Source organism: Babylonia areolata, chromosome 32 (assembly GCF_041734735.1).
Source record: "Babylonia areolata isolate BAREFJ2019XMU chromosome 32, ASM4173473v1, whole genome shotgun sequence".
In the NCBI taxonomy this organism is placed as follows: domain Eukaryota; kingdom Metazoa; phylum Mollusca; class Gastropoda; order Neogastropoda; family Buccinidae; genus Babylonia; species Babylonia areolata.
In genome coordinates, this window is record NC_134907.1 from 2283263 (window position 1) to 2308609 (window position 25347).

The 25347-nt window shown below is 41.5% G+C and overlaps 3 protein-coding genes across 3 annotated transcripts; 2 read left to right on the forward strand and 1 right to left on the reverse strand.

Annotated features, from left to right (window-relative positions):
* Window positions 1-2957: 2957 nt before the first annotated feature.
* Window positions 2958-10518, reverse strand: LOC143276405 (uncharacterized). The gene is made up of 3 exons (XM_076580891.1): window positions 10319-10518; window positions 6947-7056; window positions 2958-3436 (listed from the first exon to the last, which is right to left on the reverse strand). The coding sequence occupies exons 1-3, from the start codon at window positions 10375-10377 to the stop codon at window positions 2958-2960; spliced, it is 648 nt and encodes a 215-aa protein (XP_076437006.1). The 5' UTR covers window positions 10378-10518.
* A 35-nt stretch (window positions 10519-10553) lies between these two features.
* On the forward strand, window positions 10554-19243 carry LOC143276378 (uncharacterized). Its single transcript, XM_076580857.1, has 4 exons — window positions 10554-11229; window positions 12622-12731; window positions 14640-15133; window positions 17317-19243. Exons 2-4 carry the CDS (start codon window positions 12635-12637, stop codon window positions 18952-18954), a joined length of 2229 nt encoding a protein of 742 aa, XP_076436972.1. The 5' UTR covers window positions 10554-11229; window positions 12622-12634; the 3' UTR covers window positions 18955-19243.
* LOC143276406 (uncharacterized) lies at window positions 18964-23019 on the forward strand. Its single transcript, XM_076580892.1, has 2 exons — window positions 18964-18985; window positions 19203-23019. The coding sequence occupies exons 1-2, from the start codon at window positions 18964-18966 to the stop codon at window positions 20018-20020; spliced, it is 840 nt and encodes a 279-aa protein (XP_076437007.1). The 3' UTR covers window positions 20021-23019.
* Window positions 23020-25347: the final 2328 nt, after the last annotated feature.

Below are 25347 nucleotides of genomic sequence, written 5' to 3' on the forward strand. Positions count from 1 at the left end.
AGGTGTGGAGGACACAGGTAACACAGCATGCAGTTTCTCACCATGAACGTGCAGCATATGTTGTTTCAAACTGTTGAACAGCACAAAGGAAGCAGAACAATGCTGACAAATGTGACTTTTGTTCAGGGACAGCAGTGACCCAGAAGTGTTGGCAGGCTTGTGTAGAGGAGTTCTGACTGCTTCAGACGCTGACAGCTGACGTGTTGTTTTAGTAGTGACTGAAGTCTGAAGCTTTCCTTGCAGCTGAAATGAAAATACCAGTAATGACAACTACTGTCAACAGTAAGACTGACACAAGTACACTAATTAAAAAAAAAAAAAGTAATCATAATTTGTAATTTGTTCATTGAGAAACTAAACCATGAAAAACAAAAAAAGACAGATGTGGCCTTCAATACGATACCCACAAAATGAAACCTGAGGGGAAAAAAGGACACTGTAAAGCATCTATATGATAGTCGTGTCCAACTACAACCATCAGAACAGCAGAGGAGGCAACTGCTGTCCTGACTATCTGGGCTAGAATTTGATTATAGTGGACAGTGTCTTGCCCAAGTTACATCCCCACTCCCTCAGCCAAGAAGGTTTTAGGACGGTCGGCATTGGGATGGTTCCCAAAGTCCAACTAGCCCCCAAGGCTGCAGCACTAAGAGCCAGTGCAATTTTGCCTCCTAGTTTGAGAGTCATAGTCCACAAAAGACCAAGCTGTAAATGATTTCCCACTGGACTGGAGAAACCATTGATAATACAGCTCTCACTTTACCGTTGGCCCAAATGTAAACTTATGTCAATCTGTGATATAAGCCGAGTGTTGGGCAACTGTAAAGCATAACATCTTCCAAATGACCTTGACTGTTCACCTCTCACCAAGTACAACACATCATCACAAAGAGAACGCCTGGAAAAGTCTTATTCACAGCCTAGTCCTGTCAGGTTTTATTTACATACCACTTGCAGAACTTTATTTCAAAAATACCACCACTAAAGCTTACCATGAACACATGGACAGACAGACAGACACAGAGGACACACAGACAACCATGACTGGGTGAATATATTGACACATGTTGTTTACATGTATTTGTATTTCTTTTATCACAACAGATTTCTCTGTGTGAAATTCGGGCTGCTCTCCCCAGAGAGAGCGCGTCGCTACACTACAGCGCTACTCTTTTTTTTTTTCCTGCGTGCAGTTTTATCTGTTTTTCCTATGGAAGTGGATTTTTCTACAGAATTTTGCCAGGAACAACCCTTTTGTTGCCGTGGGTTCTTTTATGTGCGCTAAGTGCATGCTGCACACGGGACCTCGGTTTATCGTCTCATCCAAACGACCAGCGCCCAGACCACTACTCAAGGTCTAGTGGAGGGGGAGAAAATATCGGCAGCCAAGCCGTGATTCGATCCAGCGCGCTCTGACTCTCTCGCTTCCTAGGCAGACGCATTACCTCTAGGCCATCACTCCACCAAGTGATGCAGTCACGTATATAATATGTGTGTCTGTAAAATGGGGTACTGAGCTGAATGTCAAAAGTGTAAAGCCTTCACACTGAGAGGAAAGTAAGAACTTATCCATAACTTGAGTCATTTCTGCTGTGTGTGGTACTGTGTGTAATTCAATGTTTTGAACCAGTGAAATGTGCTGAAAAAAACCATCACTACCCATAGTACATTCAGACTGATGTCCCATTACTGATTATATACCAGAATATTGCTGTTCATGGCAGATGTATAATTAACAATACTAACATCTATACTTAGCAGAATAAATTACTATTTCCGCTGAAAATGAGACAATGTACTGCTATAAAACAATGTGACAATTGCGAAAAAAAACACCCAACAACTCCCCCCCCCCCCCCCCCCCCAAAAAAAAAATGTAACAGTGAAATAACAATGGATATGTTCACTGTTTCTTGGTCATTTCTTGTGCCCTTACCAGAAGTGTACTGTCATCATAATTGTGGAATGTGTGGAAAAAAACAGTGGAGTGGTGACCTAGAGGTAACGCGTCTGCCTTGGAAGCGAGAGAATCTGAGCGTGCTGGTTCAAATCACGGCTCAGCCGCATTCAGATGAGACGATAAACCGAAGTCCTGTGTGCAGCATGCACTTAGCACACGTAAAAGAACCCACGACAACAAAAGGGTTGTTCCTGGCAAAATTCTGTAGAAAAATCCACTTCGACAGGAAAATCAAATAACACTGCACGCAGGAAAAAAAAAGAAGAAAAAAAAAGGGTGGCGCTGTAGTATAGCGACGCGCTCTCCCTGGGGAGAGCAGCTCAAATTTCACACAGAGAAATCTGTTGTGATAAAAAGCAATACAAATACAAATACAACAAGAAGTGGTTTTTTTTTCTTCTGTTTTTTTTTTTTTTAAACCAACTCTGATACTAAGAGTGAGAGACAAAGAGACAATGAATTGATTACAATTTCTCTCTCACACACACACACACACACGCACAACCCAAACAGGGCTGTGTACAGAACTTTACAAGAGCCATACAGAGAAAAACATATTCTTAGTAAAACATTTACAGGAGAGAATGGAAAGCTCACCAGATACTGTCAGAAAGAGCAAGTCTTTATGTCAGCTTCCTAAACTACAACAGCTGTGAGCACTCAAAGTATAACTGATAACGAAAAGAAGCGTCAAAATATGCAGATATCTTGAGAAATGACACAACTGCAGCACCAGAAAATGTGTACTCTAAATAAAGGTTAAAATGTTTATAATAGCATCTCTTGGTGAAGAAATCTGAAGTATCCCAGACCAAAAGTTCTACCCACCTGGTTATCACCTGCTGGTCTGTTGTTTTCAGTTGTGATGACATCACTGCTGATGTTTGTTGTGGCTGGTTCAGTCTTGATGACATCACTGCTGATGTTTGTTGTGGCTGGTTCAGTCTTGATGACATCACTGCTGATGTTTGTTGTGACTGGTTCAGTCTTGATGACATCACTGCTGATGTTTGTTGTGGCTGATGTTTGTTGTGACTGGTTCAGTCTTGATGACATCACTGCTGATGTTTGTTGTGACTGGTTCAGTCTTGATGACATCACTGCTGATTTTTACTGTGACTGGTTCAGTTCTAGTGATATTACTGAGGATGTTTTTTGCTCTGACAGATGTAGTCTGGAAATCAAAGTTCACCTCTAACCCTTTGTTGCAAAGGTTCAGGGGTTGGGAATTCACTGCATTTGGCGGATTAACTGATGAAGAAGGTAAATCAGCACATGAGACAGATTCACGTTTGATGTCCACATTCCCGTCTTCGGACTGGAAGTGGTGAAACGTATCATCCGTCACACCGTGATCCGTTGGTTCAGTTTTTATAACCAGAGCACTGTCTGTCTGTATGACAGTGGATGGATTGCGAGTGTCTGTCTCACAGGGTGTGGTGGTGGTAAGGATCTCAGTCCTGTCATCTGTGGAACCTGAAACAGCAGACAGTAACAGTACAATACAAAACAATACAATACATCTTTATTCATCCATTTGCAAATTAATTGAGCATCCATAGGCTCGTCACTCACCCAACACAATATCTCAGCCCATATCCAAGTCTAGTACACACATGCACACACACACACAACGTGACAAAGGTTGCACCATAAAATTGAAAAGCTGCCTGTATATCAAAAGCAAAATACATACAAACAAGCAATACACGACAACAGCTTCATTTCCACCCCCACCCCCTAATCACCCTCCCCTCCACACACACACACACACACAGTGTTTATAAAATAACATGTGTGTATATCAAGAAACATATTTTCACAATAGGTTCTGCATCTTTAAAAATTTCATAAATTGTCAAATGGCAAAAGACGTGATCTAAAAGAGCATGTACATCAACATAAAATAGCATGATTAACATGAAATAACTTGAGTTAAATTTTCATATTGAACGAATTATGTAAAGCATATATATTGTAAAATTGTGACATGGAACTGCTAGTAAAACATTTTAAAAAGTATTCTTTAACTAAGACTTCCACTTTCATACAAATATTCCAGTTTCATTCTAACCACCCATAGTGCTTATAAAATAACATGTATAAGTGACAGGTTTTCAGAATAAGTTATCATTGTTTTGCTTCAATAGAGACATAATTTGTCAAGTCAGATTTCTTTCCCCCCCCCCCCTCTCTCCTTTAAATCAATTTAAAAAAAAGAAAATAAAGACATGTTCTAGAATAGCATGTACATTAGCATAAAACAACAATAACAAAGAACAAACATAATAGTTAAATTATGATACTGGACAAATTATTTAAACACATCCATAGTGTAAAACCGTGACTAGCAGCTGCCAGTGAAAACATTTTAAAAGGTATTATATAACTAAGATTTCCACTTTCATATGAATAAACCAGTTTTATTTAAACACCAACACCGACACTTCCCCCCCCCCCCCCCACTCACACACACACACGCACGCACACATACACAGAGCGTGCAAATAATGGCACCAATAAATATGTCAGTAGTGTGTGTGCTGCCTGTCAAGGTTGTGTTCATGGTTAGTTGTGGGCATAAGAGAAGAGTTGTAATGTGTTGTTCTTGCATGGGGTGCTTGAAACCTACCATTTCTGTCTACCCGTTTGCTGTAGAATTCCGAGACTGGTTAAATATGATAGTTAAAATTGTATAAAGTTGTTGTGCACAGTGTCTGAGGGTGTTCGTTTTTATACCATCCGGACCAGCTGCTTTGTTTCTTTCCACTGTTTTCAACTGTTTGAGGACGTCATCCTCAGAGACAACTCTTCTCTGCTTTGTTTCTTTACACTGTTTTCAACTGTTTGAGAACGTCGTCCTCAGAGACAACTCTTCTCTGCTTTGTTTCTTTACACTGTTTTCAACTGTTTGAGAACGTCGTCCTCAGAGACAACTCTTCTCTGCTTTGTTTCTTTACACTGTTTTCAACTGTTTGAGACGTCGTCCTCAGAGACAACTCTTCTCTGCTTTGTTTCTTTACACTGTTTTCAACTGTTTGAGGACGTCGTCCTCAGAGACAACTCTTCTCTGCTTTGTTTCTTTACACTGTTTTCAACTGTTTGAGGACGTCGTCCTCAGAGACAACTCTTCTCTGCTTTGTTTCTTTACACTGTTTTGAACTGTTTGAGAACGTCGTCCTCAGAGACAACTCTTCTCTGCTTTGTTTCTTTCCACTGTTTTCAACTGTTTGAGAACGTCGTCCTCAGAGACAACTCTTCTCTGCTTTGTTTCTTTACACTGTTTTGAACTGTTTGAGAACGTCGTCCTCAGAGACAACTCTTCTCTGCTTTGTTTCTTTCCACTGTTTTCAACTGTTTGAGAACGTCGTCCTCAGAGACAACTCTTCTCTGCTTTGTTTCTTTACACTGTTTTCAACTGTTTGAGGACGTCGTCCTCAGAGACAACTCTTCTCTGCTTTGTTTCTTTACACTGTTTTCAACTGTTTGACAACGTCGTCCTCAGAGACAACTCTTCTCTGCTTTGTTTCTTTACACTGTTTTCAACTGTTTGACAACGTCGTCCTCAGAGACAACTCTTCTCTGCTTTGTTTCTTTACACTGTTTTCAACTGTTTGAGGACGTCGTCCTCAGAGACAACTCTTCTCTGCTTTGTTTCTTTACACTGTTTTCAACTGTTTGACAACGTCGTCCTCAGAGACAACTCTTCTCTGCTTTGTTTCTTTACACTGTTTTCAACTGTTTGAGGACGTCGTCCTCAGAGACAACTCTTCTCTCCCCATGTTGATCTGAGGGGACCATGGCCAGGTCATTCATCAGTGATAAATTGATATTTATTTATTTACTTATTTCTTTTTATTTTATTCATTTATTTATTTATTTTTTGTTTTGTTTTGTTTTGTAATTTTATTTTATTTTTAATCTTATTTTTTTATTTTCATTTATTTTTTATATGTTTTATTTTATTTTATTTTCTATTATTAATATTATTATCATTATTTTTTTATTTTTAAAAATTTTTCTCAATGCCTGACTAAGCGTGTTGGGTTACGCTGCTGGTAAGGCATCTGCTTGGCAGATGTGGTGTAGCATATTTGGATTTGTCTGAACGCAGTAACGCCTCCTTGAGCTACTGATACTGTTCTTGTTTTTGTACTGATACTGATGCTGATACTGAAAGAGACAAAGAGGGACAAAGGGATTTTATTTTACCAATGTCAACAATGACAACAACAAAAAAAGAAAAAGAAAAAAGAAACAAAACTAGATATTGTTGTGTCTTCATTCACTCCAGCGTGCGCATCACACACTCCGTTCAGACTGGTTCTTGCATGTGTGTGCTGGGGAGGGGGGAGGTAGGGGTGTTGGGAGAGAGGGGGGGAGTGTACATGGGTGAGGGATGGGTTGTGAGTGCAGATCACTATACTTGATTCATAAAATCTATGTATGTGCATCATGCTGAGCAATGGTGATGAAGTTAAACACACAAAGGATCCTCCCTTTCAACATGCAAGAGGAACACTGATGTAGAAAGGTACATCTGTATTTTAAGTTACTTACACTGGAGAATTTGTGTGTACATGGTGCCATTTGTCAATCAATCTGTCTGTCACTCACACGTCTACAACCCCCTCTTCACACACACACCTTCCTCCCCCCCCCCCACTCCCCATCTAATAGTAATGTCATATGAAGTGGAAAGATGTTAAATTGAAGACAACACAGTGACACCCACCCCAACACACTGAGTGACACCCCCCCCACACACACACACCACCCACTTACACACCCACACATAGACCAACAGAGTGACACACACACATACACCCACACATGCGTGCACACGTGTGAACACACACATACACACACAAACCAATAACAAAGATGAGATTTCATGACACACCAAAATTTTCAGTCATCCATCGTGGTATTTTACAACTCAATTGAAAGATTCAATTTCAGTCTTCAAAAAAGCGAACTGCTTACAGGTTTGATCCTGTGTCATCCACAGTGGTCCTGCTTCTTCAGCCACATCAATCTCTATCTTCACCTCTGACATCGCCAGCTGGTCAGGGCATGCCATTTGGTCACAACGTCTGAAATCATACGTCACACAAATGCACTGAAAAATATCATTCTGATACTATGGGTACTTATTTCTCTAGGTGTGTTTCTAATGCATATCAACACATACACCATAATTATTGGTCTTGAGCAGGTGGTGTCTTGCCTATGTTTAATAACAGCAAATACTATTGAACACCATCAAAGTGACTCGACAGCAGCGCAGGGTCTCCACTTGTGTGTGGCCTCCTGGTGACCTAACATCCACAGTTCCCTGTGGACTCCCAGCACTAGGAGTAAGACTATGGAAGATGAATGCAGGTATGGCTGTAAATGAGGGGACTTGGGATTAGCAGTGTGTAGGTAATGCCACCAAAACAGTGCAGATGAATGGGGCAGCAAAATATATATTCAGAATTTTTTTTTCAATAATTATCATTGTTCCATAAATTTGAAATGGCTCTTCAGATTTCACTTCATTCTAACTTCTATACATTACAGCGACTGCTATCACACCTATCTATGACACATATATATCATGGTTTGGTACCACAAATGTCTCCTAAAATTAAATTATGAGTTTGTAATAGAATCTGGTGGAGTTGTAAGTAAAATAAAAATCAGAGTAATGTTCTTTTTGTTTTTCTTAAAAAAAAAAAATCAAAAAAAAAAAATCAACATAAACAAAAATCCATGTTCACTAGAACTTATGCACAGTACACCAGTTTTCAGAGATGTTGTTATTCCTCGTTGATATTGTTGTTGCTGTTGATAACCATTTTGTAGATCATGGCTCATGCTGCTATTCATTGCTGCTGCTATCATTGCTGTTGACAATGTTCTTGTTGAAATACTGGTTGTTGTTATTTATGCTCTTGTCTCTTCTTTTATGGCTGATGTTCTTATTCATTCTTACTGGCAGGATTTTTGATGTGTTGAAAAACTTGGTGGTCCCAGGGATTCTTTTACCACAATTCTAGGGGCTCCCAGACTACCTTTAGGGGGTTACTCTAATGCTGTACATTCTGATCAAATCTGCATCACGCACACATACAAAGGCAGGAATACCTTCCTGACATGATCATCAAGGTTTCTGAGCAAAGTATTAGTGAAAGCAAAGAACAGGACTTTCACTCTTTTTTTATGTTCTTTTGTTGTTGTTTTTTTGTTGTTGTTTTTTTACATTCCTGGAACCCCTTCAGTGAGCACCTTTCAAAGCATCAGGGACACACATATTTATGTGCTATCAGGAGCCATGACTGGTTATGTGTGCATGATAGCTGATTAGTGTTTTTAACTGTTTTAACTGCTTCCTTATCAAAGGTTACTCTGCTCAAGTAAGTCCAAAGTCACATGATTCGCCTTCAGGATATTCGCTTTCTATGGACTGAACAATTTGCTCTGAAAATCAAAATGACAAACACAGAAACAGTCAACCCTCCTCGTCACATTTATTTGACTTCAATAACCTTGAACCTTGAACTTTTGGGCGTTGAAGCCTTCTTCAGGCTAGGTCGCCTCTCCTTGGTGGCTACAGCACTGGTTTGTGGCATGCACGGCAAGCAGCACTGTAGCTGAGTTACTGCAGGCAGGTTGGTTCGTACACACTAGACAACTGTTGCCAGTGCGCGTCCAGCCTGGATTTGAAGAAGTTTAGGGTAGGGGCGGTCACAACACTGTCCGGCAGGTTATTCCATGAGTTCACGACTCTTTGTGAAAAGGAGCTGCTGCGGACATTCAACCTGCAGTGTTTTTTCTTTATCCTGAGGCTGTGTCCCCGGGTGTTGTGGCTGGTTCTAACCTTGGCCTATCCATGTCGTAGAGCCCGTGCATGTACTTATAAGTGTCAATCATGTCTCCTCTGCTGCGACGGTGCTCTAGGCTTGGTAGGCGGAGGTGACGCAGACGTTCAGGGTAGGGCAGGTCTCGGACAGTTGGCAGCAGCTTGGTGGCGTGATGCTGGACATCCTCTATGTCACTGCAGAGGGTCTTGTGATATGGTTGATATACGGAGTGACCGTATTCCAGAATCGGGCGAACAAGGCTTTTGTACAGGTTCATGAAGAGGTTATCATCGAGGAAGTCGAAAGTTCGGCGTATTATTCCGACAACTGTATTGGCTTTGGCGGTTGTTTTTGCCACATGTTCTTTGAAAGTCAGTCTACTGTCGACAAATACACCCAAATCTTTCTCCACTTCATTTTCCTCTAATTAATGATGCAGTCTTCGCCGTTTCTCTTTCCTCTCATGGAGTACCTTGCAGTGGATTTCTTGTTTCCCAGTTTGAGAACGCTGCACTTATCAGGGTGGAAGCGGAGCATCCAGTCGTCTGACCACTGTTGGAGCCGGTTCAAGTCTTCCTGCAGGATAGAAGCTGCATTTGGTTGGTCACTGCGGTTAAAGATCTTCGTGTCATCTGCGAAGAGGCGAACCTCGCTGGAGCATACTGATGGCAGGTCGTTAATATAGATGACAAAAAGCATTGGGCCAATCACAGAGCCCTGAGGGATGCCGCTTGTCACTGCTGCTTCCTTGGATCGTGCCCCATTGACCACCACCCACTGTTGTCTTCCTGCAAGGAACCCCTGGATCCACCCCAAGACCTTTCCCTGGACTCCATGTGCTTCTAGTTTGGTCAGAAGACGACGATGAGGCACAGTGTCAAAGGCCTTCATGAAATCCATATAAATGGCATCCGCGCTTCCTCCATCATCAATGATTTCCGTCCAGAGGTCAAGCACATCCAGTAGCTGGGTGGTACAGGTGCGGCCTTTAACGAATCCATGCTGCTGTCTGCTGATGAGTGCATTTCTCTGGAGATGACTAATCACTTGATCATGGATCAGAGTTTCCATGGCCTTGCATATCACACAGGTGAGGCTCACAGGTCGGTAGTTCGACGCCAGCAGTCTGCTACCCTTCTTAAAGATGGGAGTAACCTGGGCTGACTTCCGGTCTTGGGGTACTTGGCCGGATTAGAGTGATCGCCTGAAGAGGATGAAGATGGGGATTGCAAGGATATCAGCTGTCTTGGCAAGAATCCTGGGGCTTATGTTGTCAGGTCCTGCTGCCTTATTGGGGTTCAGGTTTTCCAGTATCTTCTTGACGCTCTCTGCCGTGATGTAGAAGTCTTCTATAGGCTCACTGATGATAATTCAACATCATCGTCCATTTTCACCACATATTCACGTAACGTGGATTTTTTATCAGCATGCCAACGCTCCATGTTGATATGTACTTTAAAACATCAAATTATAATAAACGTACTTTCACTTCCGATCACTGTAACTGTACCTGTACTGGCTGAAGACACAAGCGACCAGTACGATACCACCAGTGCGATCCCTGATCATGTAAGAAACAACACGAAAACATTTCAAGTCAGCAGATGCCAGTAAGAGCAATACAAACAGCCATTCTTTGTCAGTACAGTAAGAGACTGGAACCACCTGGAACAAAACATCGTAAGAGAACCAACTCTTGAGAATTTAAAAAAAAAACTAATAACATCTCAACAGTGAACCTGCCAAGCTGCGCACACCCCCACCCGTCGCGATAATGCCATAATTTTGGCGACAGCGATGTACTCAACAGATACAACTGTTTCACAAGTTTGCAGTCGATGTTGATCAGCCGGATTTGTCTGAATAATCGTGCTGTTCGATGCACTGTGCTTGGTTGTGTCGTCTACACTTGTCGACCTTTATATTGTTTTAATAAAAAACACTCACCTGGTTTTGTCTTTCATCCAACCCTCTTAGCACGTTAAACACAGTCATTTGCACAACAGGCTGCCTGCCTGGGTGGAGCCCACTGATAGCTTCCTTTCAGTGCTCATTATTTATTTCCTGTGTTATACAGTCAGGCGTTAAAGATGTGAGTGGACACACATGTATCGGTAGATTCAACTGAATAAACAGTGGTATCAATTTCTGTGGGTACATTGATTACGTCCCCTACATGAAAATGGTTGGACTTCCGGCAGGCGATGCTCGTCTAAGGGAGACTGGAAACTTGTTTCGTGCACAAATCCATTGCTGAAGGATCGATAGAACCAAGAGCGTGGTATTTAGAACAATATAGAAATACAAATTTGCAGACTACACAACCGAGGACAGTGCGTCAATCAAATAGCACGATTATTCAGACAAATCCGGTTGATCTTCGCCGGCTGCAAGTGCAACAAGTTTCTGCGGCCAGCACAGGTACAGTCACGATGAACGGAAATGAAAATAGAAAAATAATTTGATTTTTCTTCTTCTTTTTTTTTATAGTTCGTATCAACATACATGTAGCATTGTACATGCCAGTTAAGAAAGTCGGAATGGGCACGGTGTGTGGCAGCATTTGTATAATAAGTCATTGTGCTGTGACATTGAGGATGTTCAGCGCAGAGTAACAAAACTGCTATAAAGCCTGAAAGACAAACCCTATAAGGAGAGACTGCGTGAACTAAAATTACCATGCTTGGAACACAGGAGGCTCCGTGGAGACATTATTGAGGTATATACAAATACTTAAATGGGTTTTACTTTGTCTCTCGACCTAGCTTCCAACTGGCGTCCACACTGATCTTGGAGGCAATGCTTTGAAATTAGAGAAACACCTGTGCCGTCTTAACATCAGAGCAAACTACTTCCCTGAAAGAGTTGTTAACACCTGGAATGGTTTGCCAGACTCTGTGTTGATGGCACCATCTGTTGACTCTTTTAAAAGCCGCCTGGACAGCTACTGCATGGACTGAGCTACCTTAAGTGTATGTTCCTGCCTGCCAGTGCTAACCACCTTTACACTTGCCATTGCCCGCATGTCGCATGCACATAAGTTTAGTAGATCTTGGATGACGAACGGTCCTTGACGGGGCCTCAACCGTCTAATAGTCAAGTCAAGTCATAATATGTGATCGTGATGTGAAAATGAATTATTATGTTGAAATCAAAAAATGTGGTGAGAACAATGCTTCAAGTTCGATGTTTGTCAATTTTGAATGAATTTTTCTCCATGAATGTTATATTTGCACAGTTTATAGAAACTAGAATGGTGGATAACTTAACTTCTTAAGGGTGAACCATGTTACATTTATAAAAAAGAAAAAAAAGAAAAGAAAAAAAGACTGGACTTTACTGAGCAAGATTACCTGTGATAAGGTAACAGCCTAAAGTAAAACAGTTAAAGTAGTAAAAAACAAAACAAAACAACTAGTGATCATACCCAATCAAGGCTTCTGATAACACATGAATATATATATATATATGTGTGTGTGTGTTTGTGTGTGTGTGTGTTTGTGTGTGTGTGTGTGTGTGTGTGTGTGTGCATCTTTAATCATAATGCTTTGAAAATGGAAAGGATGCTTTGCATTGTCACTGAACGGGTCCCAGGGATGTTAAAAAAAGAAAAAAGAAAAAAAAGGTATAGAATCAGAAGCCCTGTGAATGTCAAATGCAATGGGATATTTATATAGGAAAACCGGCCATGAAGGAACAGCAGGAGCATGAATAACAACAACCATTGTCATCAAGAAACACACAGAGAAAGAGGTACCAATCAGAATAATATTTTTCAGTGTATCACTGCATGTCTTTGACGTATGATTTCAGATGTTATGACCAAATGGCGTGCCCTGACCAGCTGGCAATGTCAGAAGTGAAAGTAGAGGTTGATGTGGCTGAAGAAGCAGGACCACTGTGGATGACTGTGGATCAAATCAGTAAGCACCTCGCTTTTTTTTAGACTGAGATTGAATCTTTAACCTCTTCACTTGAGTGGCCTATGACATGATTATATATATATATATATATATATATATATATATATAATAATAATAATAATAATAGTAATATATATATATATATATATATACTGTTATACATCATCAAAAATGCTTTGCTATTTACCCCAGGACGTATATATGTATACGTCATTGTCATTTCAGGATTGTTCACAGAGCTCTCTGTTATAAAGTTAATGTCTTCCAGTAGCTACTGCTTTGCAGGTTTTCCCGCTATCCGGCTGGTCTCCCCTGCTGGGGCAAACCCATTTGTCATGTGTGCTACATGTGGTCCAGTTAGCAAAATGGCAAAATTCTGTACAACAATCTACTTCGAAGAAAACAAAGTAACAGGCAGGGGAAAAAGAAAAAAGAAAAAAAGGGCGACACTCACAGTGCAGTGATGCGCTCTCCCTGGGGATAGCAGCCCGAATTTCACACAGAGAAATATGCTGTGACAACAACAACAACAACAACAAATGATATGTTTAGCAGCAAGGTGGCTGCCATCAAAAGAGTGTGCTGGACAGGGACACAGAAGGGAGGTAATCTACTAAAGGGAGGTTATTAGCTGCAGCTACTTTCACTGTCTCCGCATAAATGGATAGTAGTTTGCACAGGACGGGAATCAGACCCCTGCCAGAGTCCGCATCAGTGGGTGACGGTAAGTATGTTAGATTAACATGATTTTATTTTTAGGAAGAAAAATTTCTTCAATAATCAAAACACATTAAACTAAATGTTCAGACTTGAATCAGAGTCTGTTCATGTTCATTTTACCAAACTTGGATGAAGACAGAATTGGAACAGATGCAGGACATCAGTGGACATCTTGTAGGCACTATCATATGGCAGCACTTTGTTTAGGACATCAGCTGACATCTTATAAGCGCTGAATGGGTTAAACTTAAACTGAGCTGTAAAATGCCACAACTGATGAGTGAAAGTATAATTTTAAAAATTTGTTTGAAAAGATTGTTGTTATGCCTTAAAGACGCATCTTTTGTTACTGGTGTGTGTGTGTGTATGTGTGTGTGTGAGAGAGAGAGAGAGAGAGAGAGTGGCAGACTGAGAGTGTGGAACCTTGCAGATAGGTTAAAAAACCAAGTGGTCAAATTGTTTCATTCTGAGGGTGTGGGTTCAAATCTGGGTGGGTTCAGGGTGGAGATTTTTCCAGTCTCCCAGGTCAACAGATCTGTAGACCTGCTGGTGCTTGAACCCCCACTGGGTGTATGTGTACATATGCAGAAGATTACATGAGCATGGTAAACATCCCATAATTCATGTCTGATTGTGAACACTGGAAAAAAAAGAGTGAGTGCAGATATGCATGGTTTAAAAACTATACAAATTACATTCTCTTATTTGTGGCACATCGCTGACTTTTTTCTTCGGTGTTCTCGTAAAGCTCTTGCAGTTTATTCATTCACGAATGGCACCTTGCTCACACAAATTCTCCAGTATTAGTCATGATACAGATACAGAGTTCCTCCTGCATGTTGAATGTGAAGATCCTTTGTGTGTTGAACTTAATCACCAAGTCCCAAAATGATAGACATGTATAAACTTTATAAATTAAGCGTACCTGCTCTCACAGCCCATCACTCACACATGTATCTACAACCTCTCTCAACCCCCCCAACCCACCACACACACACATGCAAGAACCAGTCTGAGTGGAAGATGTGCATTGGTTTGGGTGTGTGGTGTGCAAGGATGAGTGAATGAACAAGTTCCTGTTGTTGTTTTTATTTATTTATTTATTTTTTTAGTAGTGCAATAAAATCTCTTTGTCTCTCTTTGTCTTTTTATCACTGACAAACGACTTGTTGCTGTCTGCTGTTTCAGGTTCCACAGATGACAGGACTGAGATCCCTACCACCACCACACCCTGTGAGACAGACACTGGCAGTCCATCCACTGTCATACAGACAGACAGTGATCTGGTTATAAAAACTGAACCAGTGGATCGCAGTGTGACGGATGATACATTTCACCACTTCCAGTGTGAAGTGGACGTCAAATGTGAATCTGTCTCATGTGCTGATTTACCTTCTTCATCAGTTAATCCGCCAAATGCAGTGAATTCCCAACCCCTGAACCTTTGGAACACCAGTTTAGAAGTGAACTTTGATGTCCAGACTACATCCATCAGAGCAAACATCAGCCGTGATGTCATCAAGACTGAACCAGTCACAACAGACACCAGCAATGATGTCATCAAGACTGAACCAGCCACAACAAACACCAGCAGTGATGTCATCAAGACTGAACCAGCCACAACAAACACCAGCAATGATGTCATCAAGACTGAAGTCAACAGACCAGCAGGTGATAACCAGGTGGGTAAAATTTATGTTATGGGACACTTCAATTTTCTTTAACAAAAGATGCTATAATATAGTATATATACTGTATTAAACACTTCATCCTTTACTTGGTCTGTAATCTGAAATGGCGTCAAACACAGTAATCTGCCCAGTGGCTCGATTAAAAGCTTTGTGTGGATGTAAGCAAACATTATCCCTGAACAAAAATGGTTTGGTTTAGACCAGTGAATGTTTAAGTCACTTGATAATGTTTTTCTTCATGGGACAAAGAGATTTTTGGGGAGAAAAAATCACCCAAAACATGAATTAATCTGTGTTAAAATCTTTTGAAAATATTGTTATAATTTTCACTGGGCATTTCACAAGAATTGGCCACTGATATAACTTGTTTTTCTTGGGCTGTAAGCCCACCACTTCTTGCAATCCCGTGATTTCTTTCACTTTGAAACAAATTGTCAGAGTGCAACAAAGTGTGGTTGTTTCCCTCCCATGTTTTCGCTCAGTTGCAAGAAATTGTGTGAGAAAGCGTGGGAATTTCCCCTTATTTCTATCAGTTATTTCCTTTATCATCGGAGTTAGTTTCTTGTCTTTTCCCAATGCAAATCTTAGAGAAAAACAAGAGAGAGGAAAAGAGAAGAGAAAGAGGGGGGCGATCATGATAATGACCATGGCTTTAGTGAAGACATAGACAGTAATGACACTGAAATACATGTATCTATTGTATTTCACATAAGATGGATCACTGCAATGCATCGTTCTCAAATTCAGCATCGGAATCAATAGCAAACACCGAAATTAAGGCAATGTGTATCAAACAGAAATATAATATGTAAGAATGATATGAGATATGATATAATATGTATATGTATAACATAATATGATATGATATAACAAGAATTGAACTGAATCATTCCAGAGGAATTTAGGAATAGCATCAAATAAATGTGACAGAAAAGTGTTTCACAATGCTTTACCCTCATGTAGGGAGTGTGAAAACTGGACCAAAAATGTTTTGTTGTGATGCAATCTTTGTTGTCACATTTATTTAGAATGTTCTTCATTTCATGCTTGCTCCTTTGTTCATCTGTGTCAACATCCTTTTACGTGCAAGATTGCACAGAAAATAGATTATTTTCATAGAAGACACTCATGAAAGTATTATTTTAAAAACAGTGTGAAAGAAGAACAAATCAACCAACCAAAGAAACACACAAAAGGAAACACACATGCACGCACACACATTCGCACGCACACACCCACGCATGCACACACGCACATTCACACATTTTTTTAACCAGTACTGTGCCATCACCTTCACCAACTATTGTTGTTGTCTTTGCAAACGCCACTGTCATTGTCATGATGGTCGTTGTTGTCGTCCCCTATTTCTCTTGTTTTCCAGTTGATTTGCATTTGGAAAAGACAACAAACCAACTCTGATGATAAAGGAAACATTTTTTATAAAAATAAGGGAGACTTCCCACGTTTTCTCACACATTGTGAAAAATTGTGGGAGTGCCAACCATGATTTCTCGCAATTGAGAGAAAACATGGGAGGGGAACGAGCACAATTTCTCGCAATCCCATGATTTCTTCTCAAAGTGAGAGAAATGGTAGCGCCCCGCCCTGCACAATTTCTCTCATAATAAAGTGAGAGAAATTGTGGGATTGTGAGAAATTGTGGGCTTACATGGGCTGTGTTTGTGTCATTGCTTTTATATAAATGTAAATGTCTCAGTGAGGATGTTATATACGTGTCCAGTTTTGGCTCAATTGAATGTGGACTAAGTGAACCTGTGTCATAACCATGTTTTGGTTTTGTGTGTGTGTGTGTGTGTGTGTGTGTGTGCATGTGTGAGTGTGTGTGTGTGTGTGTACTTAAACTTTCATAAATCTATTTTATCTTGAAATTCTTTCTAAACTTTGTCTATCAGGTCAGACCAGGCTTTGAAAAAAAAAATCTGTTCTTTTCACACATTCCAGGTATAATGTAATAATGACTGTAAAAGTCTATATCAGATGTGAGCCTTAAAGGCCTTGACTCTTATTTTGTTTTTGATGTTTTAAAATTTTATCCCTCAATAAACATAATACAGCACTTTTAAGTTTATGTTTAATTCTTTTTCTTTTTAAATGATATATTGTGTTTTTCTTACTGTTTCTATTCGTTGTCTTTATTGGTATATTCATTTCAGAATCAAGGAAAGGTTCAGTCTTCAGTCACTTCTAAAACAACACCTCAGCTGTCAGCATCTGAAGCAGTTGGAACTACTCTACAAGAGTCGACCAACACATCTCGGTCACTGCTGAATAGAAGTCACATGTGTCAGTGTTGTTCTACTGCCTTTGTGCTGTTCAGCAGTTTAGAACTACATCTCCTACTTGTTCATGGTGAGATCATGCATACTGTGTTACCTGTGTCCTCCACATCTGGTGGTAGTGATGCTGGTAACTATAGCAACATGAATGTGGGAAATGTCTCTGACCTTAAAGACACGAAAACTGCTCAGAGAGAAAAGAAAAAAGCTGACAATAACACTAACAAGGAAGTTGTGGAGAAAAATAGTAGGCGGCATGTGTGTGATGTGTGCAGTAAGGCTTTTACTCAGGCAGGTAGCTTGAACAGACACAAGTTGATTCATACTGGTCTTAAACCATTTGTGTGTGATGTTTGCAATAAGTCTTTTAGTGAGCCGAGATACTTGAAGAGACACCAGGTTTTTCATACCAGTCATAAACCATTTGTGTGTGATGTGTGCAGTAAGGGTTTTACTCAGGCAGGTTGTTTGAAGAGACACAAATTGATTCATACTGATCCTAAATCATTCGTGTGTGATGTGTGCAAGAAGGCTTTTTCTCAGGCTGTTCACTTGAAGAAACATAAATTGGTTCATACCCGTCATACACCATTTATGTGTGATGTTTGCAATTGTTCTTTTACTGAGGCGAGATACTTGAAGAAACACAAGTTGATTCATACCAGTCATAGACCATTTATGTGTGACGTTTGCAATCATTGGTTTACTGAGGCAAGATACTTGAAGAGACACATGGTTTTTCATAACAGTCATAAACCATTTGTGTGTGATGTGTGCAGTAAGGCCTTTATTCTGGCTAGTCACTTGAAAAGGCACAAGTTCATTCATACTGGTCAAAAACCATGCGTATGTGATGTGTGTGGTAAAGCTTTTGCTCAGGCCGGAGACTTGAAGAGGCACAAGCTGATTCATGCTGGTCAAAAACCATTTGTTTGTGATGTGTGCAGCAAGGCTTTTGCTCTGGCTGATAACTTGAAGAAACACAAGTTGGTTCATACTGGTCATAAGCCATTTGTGTGTGATGTGTGCAGTAAGACTTTTACTCGGGCTGGTCACTTGAAGAAACACAAGCTGATTCATGACAATCAAAAACTGTTTGTGTGTGATGTGTGCAGTAAGGTTTTAACTGGGGCTGCTAGGTTGAAGAAACATATGTTGATTCATACCATTCATAACTCATTTGTGTGTGATGTGTGCAGTAAGGCTTTTACTCAGATTAGTCACTGGAAGAGACACAAGTTGATTCATATTGGTCATAAACCATTCGTGTGTGATGTGTGCGGTAAGGCTTTTACTCAGGCTTCTCACTTGAAGAAACACAAGTTCATTCACATTGGTTACAAACCATTTGTGTGTGACTTGTGCAGTAAGACTTTTACTCGCGCTGGTAGCTTGAAGGGACACAGGAGAATCCACACAGGGGAGAAACCTTACACCTGTCCACACTGTCCTGCAGATTTCAGATGGTCAGGTAATTTGAAGAAACACATACAGAAATTGCACCAGTTGGGGTGAGCACTGTTCATGTTAGAAGGAGAGCAGACTTGTTTGCAAGAGCTCCACTAAAAATTAGCTCAGGCTGTTCATTTGAAGAAACATAAATTGGTTCATACCCGTCATACACCATTTGTGTGTGATGTTTGCAATTGTTCTTTTACTGAGGCGAGATACTTGAAGAAACACAAGTTGATTCATACCAGTCATAGACCATTTATGTGTGACGTTTGCAAACATTGGTTTACTGAGGCAAGATACTTGAAGAGACACATGGTTTTTCATAAGTCATAAACCATTTGTGTGTGATGTGTGCAGTAAGGCCTTTATTCTGGCTAGTCACTTGAAAAGGCACAAGTTCATTCATACTGGTCAAAAACCATGTGTATGTGATGTGTGTGGTAAAGCTTTTGCTCAGGCCGGAGACTTGAAGAGGCACAAGCTGATTCATGCTGGTCAAAAACCATTTGTTTGTGATGTGTGCAGCAAGGCTTTTGCTCTGGCTGATAACTTGAAGAAACACAAGTTGGTTCATACTGGTCATAAGCCATTTGTGTGTGATGTGTGCAGTAAGACTTTTACTCGGGCTGGTCACTTGAAACACAAGCTGATTCATGACAATCAAAAACTGTTTGTGTGTGATGTGTGCAGTAAGGTTTTAACTGGGGCTGCTAGGTTGAAGAAACATATGTTGATTCATATCACTCATAACTCATTTGTGTGTGATGTGTGCAGTAAGGCTTTTACTCAGATTAGTCACTGGAAGAGACACAAGTTGATTCATATTGGTCATAAACCATTCGTGTGTGATGTGTGCGGTAAGGCTTTTACTCAGGCTTCTCACTTGAAGAAACACAAGTTCATTCACATTGGTTACAAACCATTTGTGTGTGACTTGTGCAGTAAGACTTTTACTCGCGCTGGTAGCTTGAAGGGACACAGGAGAATCCACACAGGGGAGAAACCTTACACCTGTCCACACTGTCCTGCAGATTTCAGATGGTCAGGTAATTTGAAGAAACACATACAGAAATTGCACCTGTTTATGTTAGAAGGAGAGCAGACTTGTTTGCAAGAGCTCCACTAAAAATTAGCTGTTTTAGCTAATTAATTCCAATGTGCCTTCAGCAATGTTTGCTCATTAACCCTTTGAGCCCTGACCACCGCTTTACCGGTGGTAGAGAAAAATGACATAATGCCTAGTCACCGGTTGAGCGGTGTGTAAACACTTGTGTCGTGTTTTGCTATTGGTTGACTTATATTGAAGAGCCAATCAGAAAAACCGTAATATTCTGATGTCAGCGAACGTAGTACCAACATGGCCGCGCCTTTTCACTGTGTTTTGTGCATGTGCTTTGGATAAAAAAGATCTATTTCTACCATGAAGCATGCAGAGTCTCAACCTGACAGAAGTCCTTTGATCAACTGATTCTGCATGCTCAGATTCATTTTCAACATCACTATCTGTAGCAAAATCATCCAATTCAAATTCCACCTCACTATCAGAGTAATCATTGTCATACTCTACTTCTGATAAATAATCAAGCATATCAATTACTTGCTGCGTTGTGTACAGTTGTTTTCTCGCACGTTTTGTCCCTGATTTCTGCCCTGTCGGGCCAGGTTGAGACTCAGCACGCTTCAAGTGTTTACGCACCACTCAACCGGTGGCTAGGCATTATGTCATTTTTCTCTACCACCGGTAAAGTGGTGGTCAGGGCTCAAAGGGTTTAATACCAATTATTTGCAAATTTTGGCTCAGGAGCTCAGGCAGAAGGGTTAAAATTGCTCAGGAACTCAGGGCTCAAAGGGTTAACAGTTTGTCTGAAGCCCACGTGTTAGATTCACACTTATTCGTTTATAACATTCAAACATGCATACGCATTTACAGTAGCTGAGTCCTCAGGTTTAAGAAACTTTGAAATTCCCTCATTTTTTATTTAACTAAATCAATTTTATGCACTATCTTCAACTTTATAATTCTTGTTTTATTGATTACCTCCCCACCAAGGATCAAGAGGATGACCACAACCCTTACCACCTCATACAGAAAAGAAAAGAAACAAAACAATTTATTCAGTTATTTCCACTCTGGGAAGTTATTAAGGTGACTTCACTTAGCGAAGCTAATGTCAGTTCAATGCAGCAAACAGTCAAACTATCATGTTTATCCAGCGTGATTTAGCATCACCCTATTACACAACTGTGTACAGCACCATCCAGTGCTCAAAAACATTTTATATTCAATTCATATTTTAGATCCACATCAGCACAGCCCAGTGCTTCAGAAAATATCATTCTTGAGTTACTAATATCCAAACATCAACTACTGCCCTTCCTCACAAAATATTCCAAATAACTCTTGCTTTCCAAAATTATTAATTATTAACACAGGGAATTAAAGCAGGTCAGGCCACGACCTAAATAACTTCTTTCAGTGTTCTGAGTTTACAACCAGCACAGAACAAAAGTAAAGCACAGACCTGTCCTGGTCACCGCGACCACGGCACGGAAGTCCACACCCAGCCAACACTTCACACGAACCCCCACAATCCACACGAAGCACAACGCTTCAACGTTCAGAAGTGAAGATGTTCTCAAGGCAGATAATAAGTAGCAAACACAGGGGCCCGACACGACATTATCCGAAAGGAAAATAACGTTGAAGAATATTGACTGGAAAGGATCGTATGCACAACGTCCGTAGATTCACTGTTACTGGAACTCCACACAGTCAGTTACCCATTCAGACATGTCCAAGGTGGATGAAGGCGATTCAATTACTTACACATGATACACAGAATAAACACAACTCTGTGCGGCACCACATGAACAGTCCATGCTATTCCCGCTCCCCATTTCCAAGTTCAGTTCAGCCTCCATCCTTCTCTCAACAACAAAAGACACACCCTTAAACAGTGTAAAATGACATCACAATTTGTCTTGTTCAAACCACAAACATTTCATCAGTAATCAAATCAATGCAATTCAACATCCATCACAAAAAAAAGAGAGAGAAAAAGAATCATCAAGTCATGAAAGTCTCATGGAAAACCCCATGGTTGTGAATGATTTATCCAATCCTCAGAATCTAAGAAAAAGAATTTTCCACAAAAAACTTCACCACATTTGTGACATACTGCGCACGCTTATTCTTCTTTTACTTCTTCAGCGTTCCCAGGCCATGTTCAGATGGTCAGTCCAGAGTAGATTACGAATCCCACAGTCTGCTGGAGCTCTGTCGCCATTCCCCATAACTTGTCCTGGAGTGCTGCAGACTGTGCCAGATCTGGCGCCTCAGTTCTTTGTGTAGAGGGCAGTCTTGCAGGACATTGGTCTGTGTGGGAAATTTTCAGTTTGTAGACATGGGAGAGGAGCTGCAGTGGTCTGTGCGCAGTCTGAGGATGATGACTTGCTGAGCTGGACCCAGCTGATGGATGTTGTCCTCCTCTGGTCCCAGATGCAGCTGTTCTTGCCAGCTGTTCCTGAAGTGGCTGCACAGAATGTAGCACACACAATTCTGTCCGTTATCCAGTCACCAGTTACATTCGAGACAGAAAATCTTTGTAGCTATTCATTGTACCTGGGATTGGTCTGACCCCAAAACAAAATTCTTGGAGCATCAATGCCCATCGCAACGGTCTGTTGTTCTTGGTCTTACTGGCCTTCAAAAATGTCAGTGGCCGATGATCTGTCTGCAGAATGAAAGGACGTCTGATCAGGTATTGAGCAAACTTTGCGAGGCCCCACACAATCGTATAGTAGCGCTCTTGTGTCCTGGTGAACGTCTTGCTGGTGAAGCACACAGGATGTATAAGTCCATCCTTCTCCTGCAACAGAACTGCTCCCATACCAGTATAGCTAGTGTTTGTTCACACAACAAAGTGGATAGTCAAATCTGGCAGGAGTAAGACCAGTTCAGCTGACAGGATCTTCTGAATCTGGGACAGCGCCTCCTGGCACTGTGGAGTTCAGGTGACACTCTGCTTCCCGGTGTCTCTGCTGAGGTCGCTGAGTGGTGCCGTCATGGTCGCAAAGTCCGGAACGTAACGTCGGGAGTTCGAGTAGCTCCGCAACCCAAACACTGACCTGGGCGCGTATGCACGTCGGTCCGTTTAGTGGACTAACCGCGTTTATCCCCTATACGGGCGGATAGGCGGGAAAAATCGGTATGCACGTCAATCTGGTTAGCCTATCCTATACGCATTTTCGCGTTTAAAGTTATCGCACCTCTGGGGGTCCGATAGCGGGCCTAAACGCGTGTAAATATGGCGGCACTTTTGTTTTTCCAAGCACGACAGCGGCGTCTTCTACGAAGAAACCGGATTTTCCGGGACCGTACTAATCCCTTCGACACGTACGACGACAGAGAAGTGTTTCGTAAGTTCCGATTTCGTCGGCAGCACATCCTGGAACTGATACGTGAGGTGTCAGCTGACATCACTCTCGCGAATCGCGGATTCACCCTCACTCCCCTGCAGCAAGTGCTCGTCACTTTACGCTACTTGGCCACGTCAACATTTCAAGACGTCTGTGGAGAATTGGTCGGCGTGGACCAGTCGACAGTGAGCCGAACTGTCAGCAGAGTGACTGACGCTATGTTCAGACAAGCCCGGCAACATATCTTCTTTCCTGATCAATCCAGTGCGAACAGAACCAAACGAGCGCTTTACCAGTCTTACGGATTCCCCAACGCGGTGGGGTGCATCGATGGAACACAGGTGTGCATCCAGCGGCCACACGAGCAGGAACATGAATTCGTCAACAGAAAAGGCTACCATTCAATCAACGTTCAGGTAGGACTCTTTGCCCCCCCCCCTCCCCCCAAACACACTCTGTGTGCGTGTGTGTGTGTGTGTGTGTGCGTGTGTGTGTGTGTGTTTGTGTGTGTGTGTGTCCACCCGTGTGTGTGTGTGTGCGTGTGTGTGTGTGTGTGTGTGTGTGTGTGTGTGCATGTGTGTGTGTTTGTGTGTGTGTGTGTGTGTGTGTCCACCCGTGTGTGTGCGTGCATGTGTGTGTGTGTGCGTGTGTGTGTGTGTGTGTGTGCATGTGTGTGTGTGTGTGTCAGTGTATGTGTGTGTGTGTGTGTGTGTGTGAGAGAGAGAGAGAGAGAGAGAGAGAGAGATTTATACTGACCCGAATGCAGGGTGTCTGGTAACACTGACACATTGCTTGGTTCTCCGAAAATGTCGAAGCCGGCAGTGCTGTTGTCATCTTCCCCTGCAATGAGCCATTCAATAACATTCTCTGTAATAATGTGAACAAAAATGAAAATCTGAATAAAACAAACCCAGGCTATTCCTTAAAAAGAAGAAACTATTACTTAAAAGGAAGAAACTATTCCTTAAAAAGAAGAAACCCGCGTTTCCGAAAACTATTCCTTGCTGGCTCTGGCAACTCACCAGTCACTCCAGAGAACAAGTTTGACTTGTCCCCTATGATAGACAATATCACTTCTTCGTAGGGCACTGGCGCTGGTGCTGGCCCTCCTCCCGTTTTCGCCTCGTCTCTCTTTTTGTTTAGAACCGACGCTTTCAGTGCTCTCCATTTCTCCTTCAAATCCGTTAGAGTTCGCACTGCCACGCCGCAGGCGTTCACCTTGGATGTTATTCTCTGCCATATCTCCTTCTTCATCTCACTGGTTATGGTGGCGCTGTGGCTGCTGAAAAGGGTCACATGTTCTACTTGGAGCTCTTCAAGTAGTATTCTAACTTCCTCAGCACTGAAGTTAGCTTTTCTGGCCCTTTTTCCGACTTTCTCCGTCATGCTGCAAATTTCAGAAACTTCCACGTGTAGTTGGATTAAACCGAAAGCACACAGCGGAGCCGGTTTGCCCAGTAATCTATAAATATCTCACCTTGCACTTGGCGTTTAGCTATACGTTTCCGTTTAGCGCGTCGTGCATACCAAATCCGGTTAGGGTTTATACGCGGTTAGGGCCCGTATAGCTAACCGCGTTTAAGCTCTAAACGCGTTTAAGCTAACCGGTTCTGACGTGCATACGCGCCCTGACCTGTGTCCTACTTTTAGGAACCTAAGTACACATAGTTTTATCAAGCTTTTTGGTCTCAGGCTTCGAGAATCCCTGTGTGACCAAATGGCCCCAAAATTCCAACTCTGTGCAACCCAGCTTGTTCAAAATGATAACATGGTTTACAATCAACTTTTTCCACACACATGCACTCAAAACAAATATGAAAAAAAAAAAAAAAAAAAAAATGACGGCATCGTTCTCTTTCACCTTCAATTGTCTCATCATCCGTGCAAAAGTGGCAGGGTCATTTTGTAAACCAAAAGGCATACGTGTCCATTGGAACAGACCAAAGGGAGTCTGGAAAGCTATCTCGTGTCTGTCACTGGGGTCTTAAAACTGGAGAAACTGAAGACAAGGAAGAGGCAGGGGAGGGAGGCTGT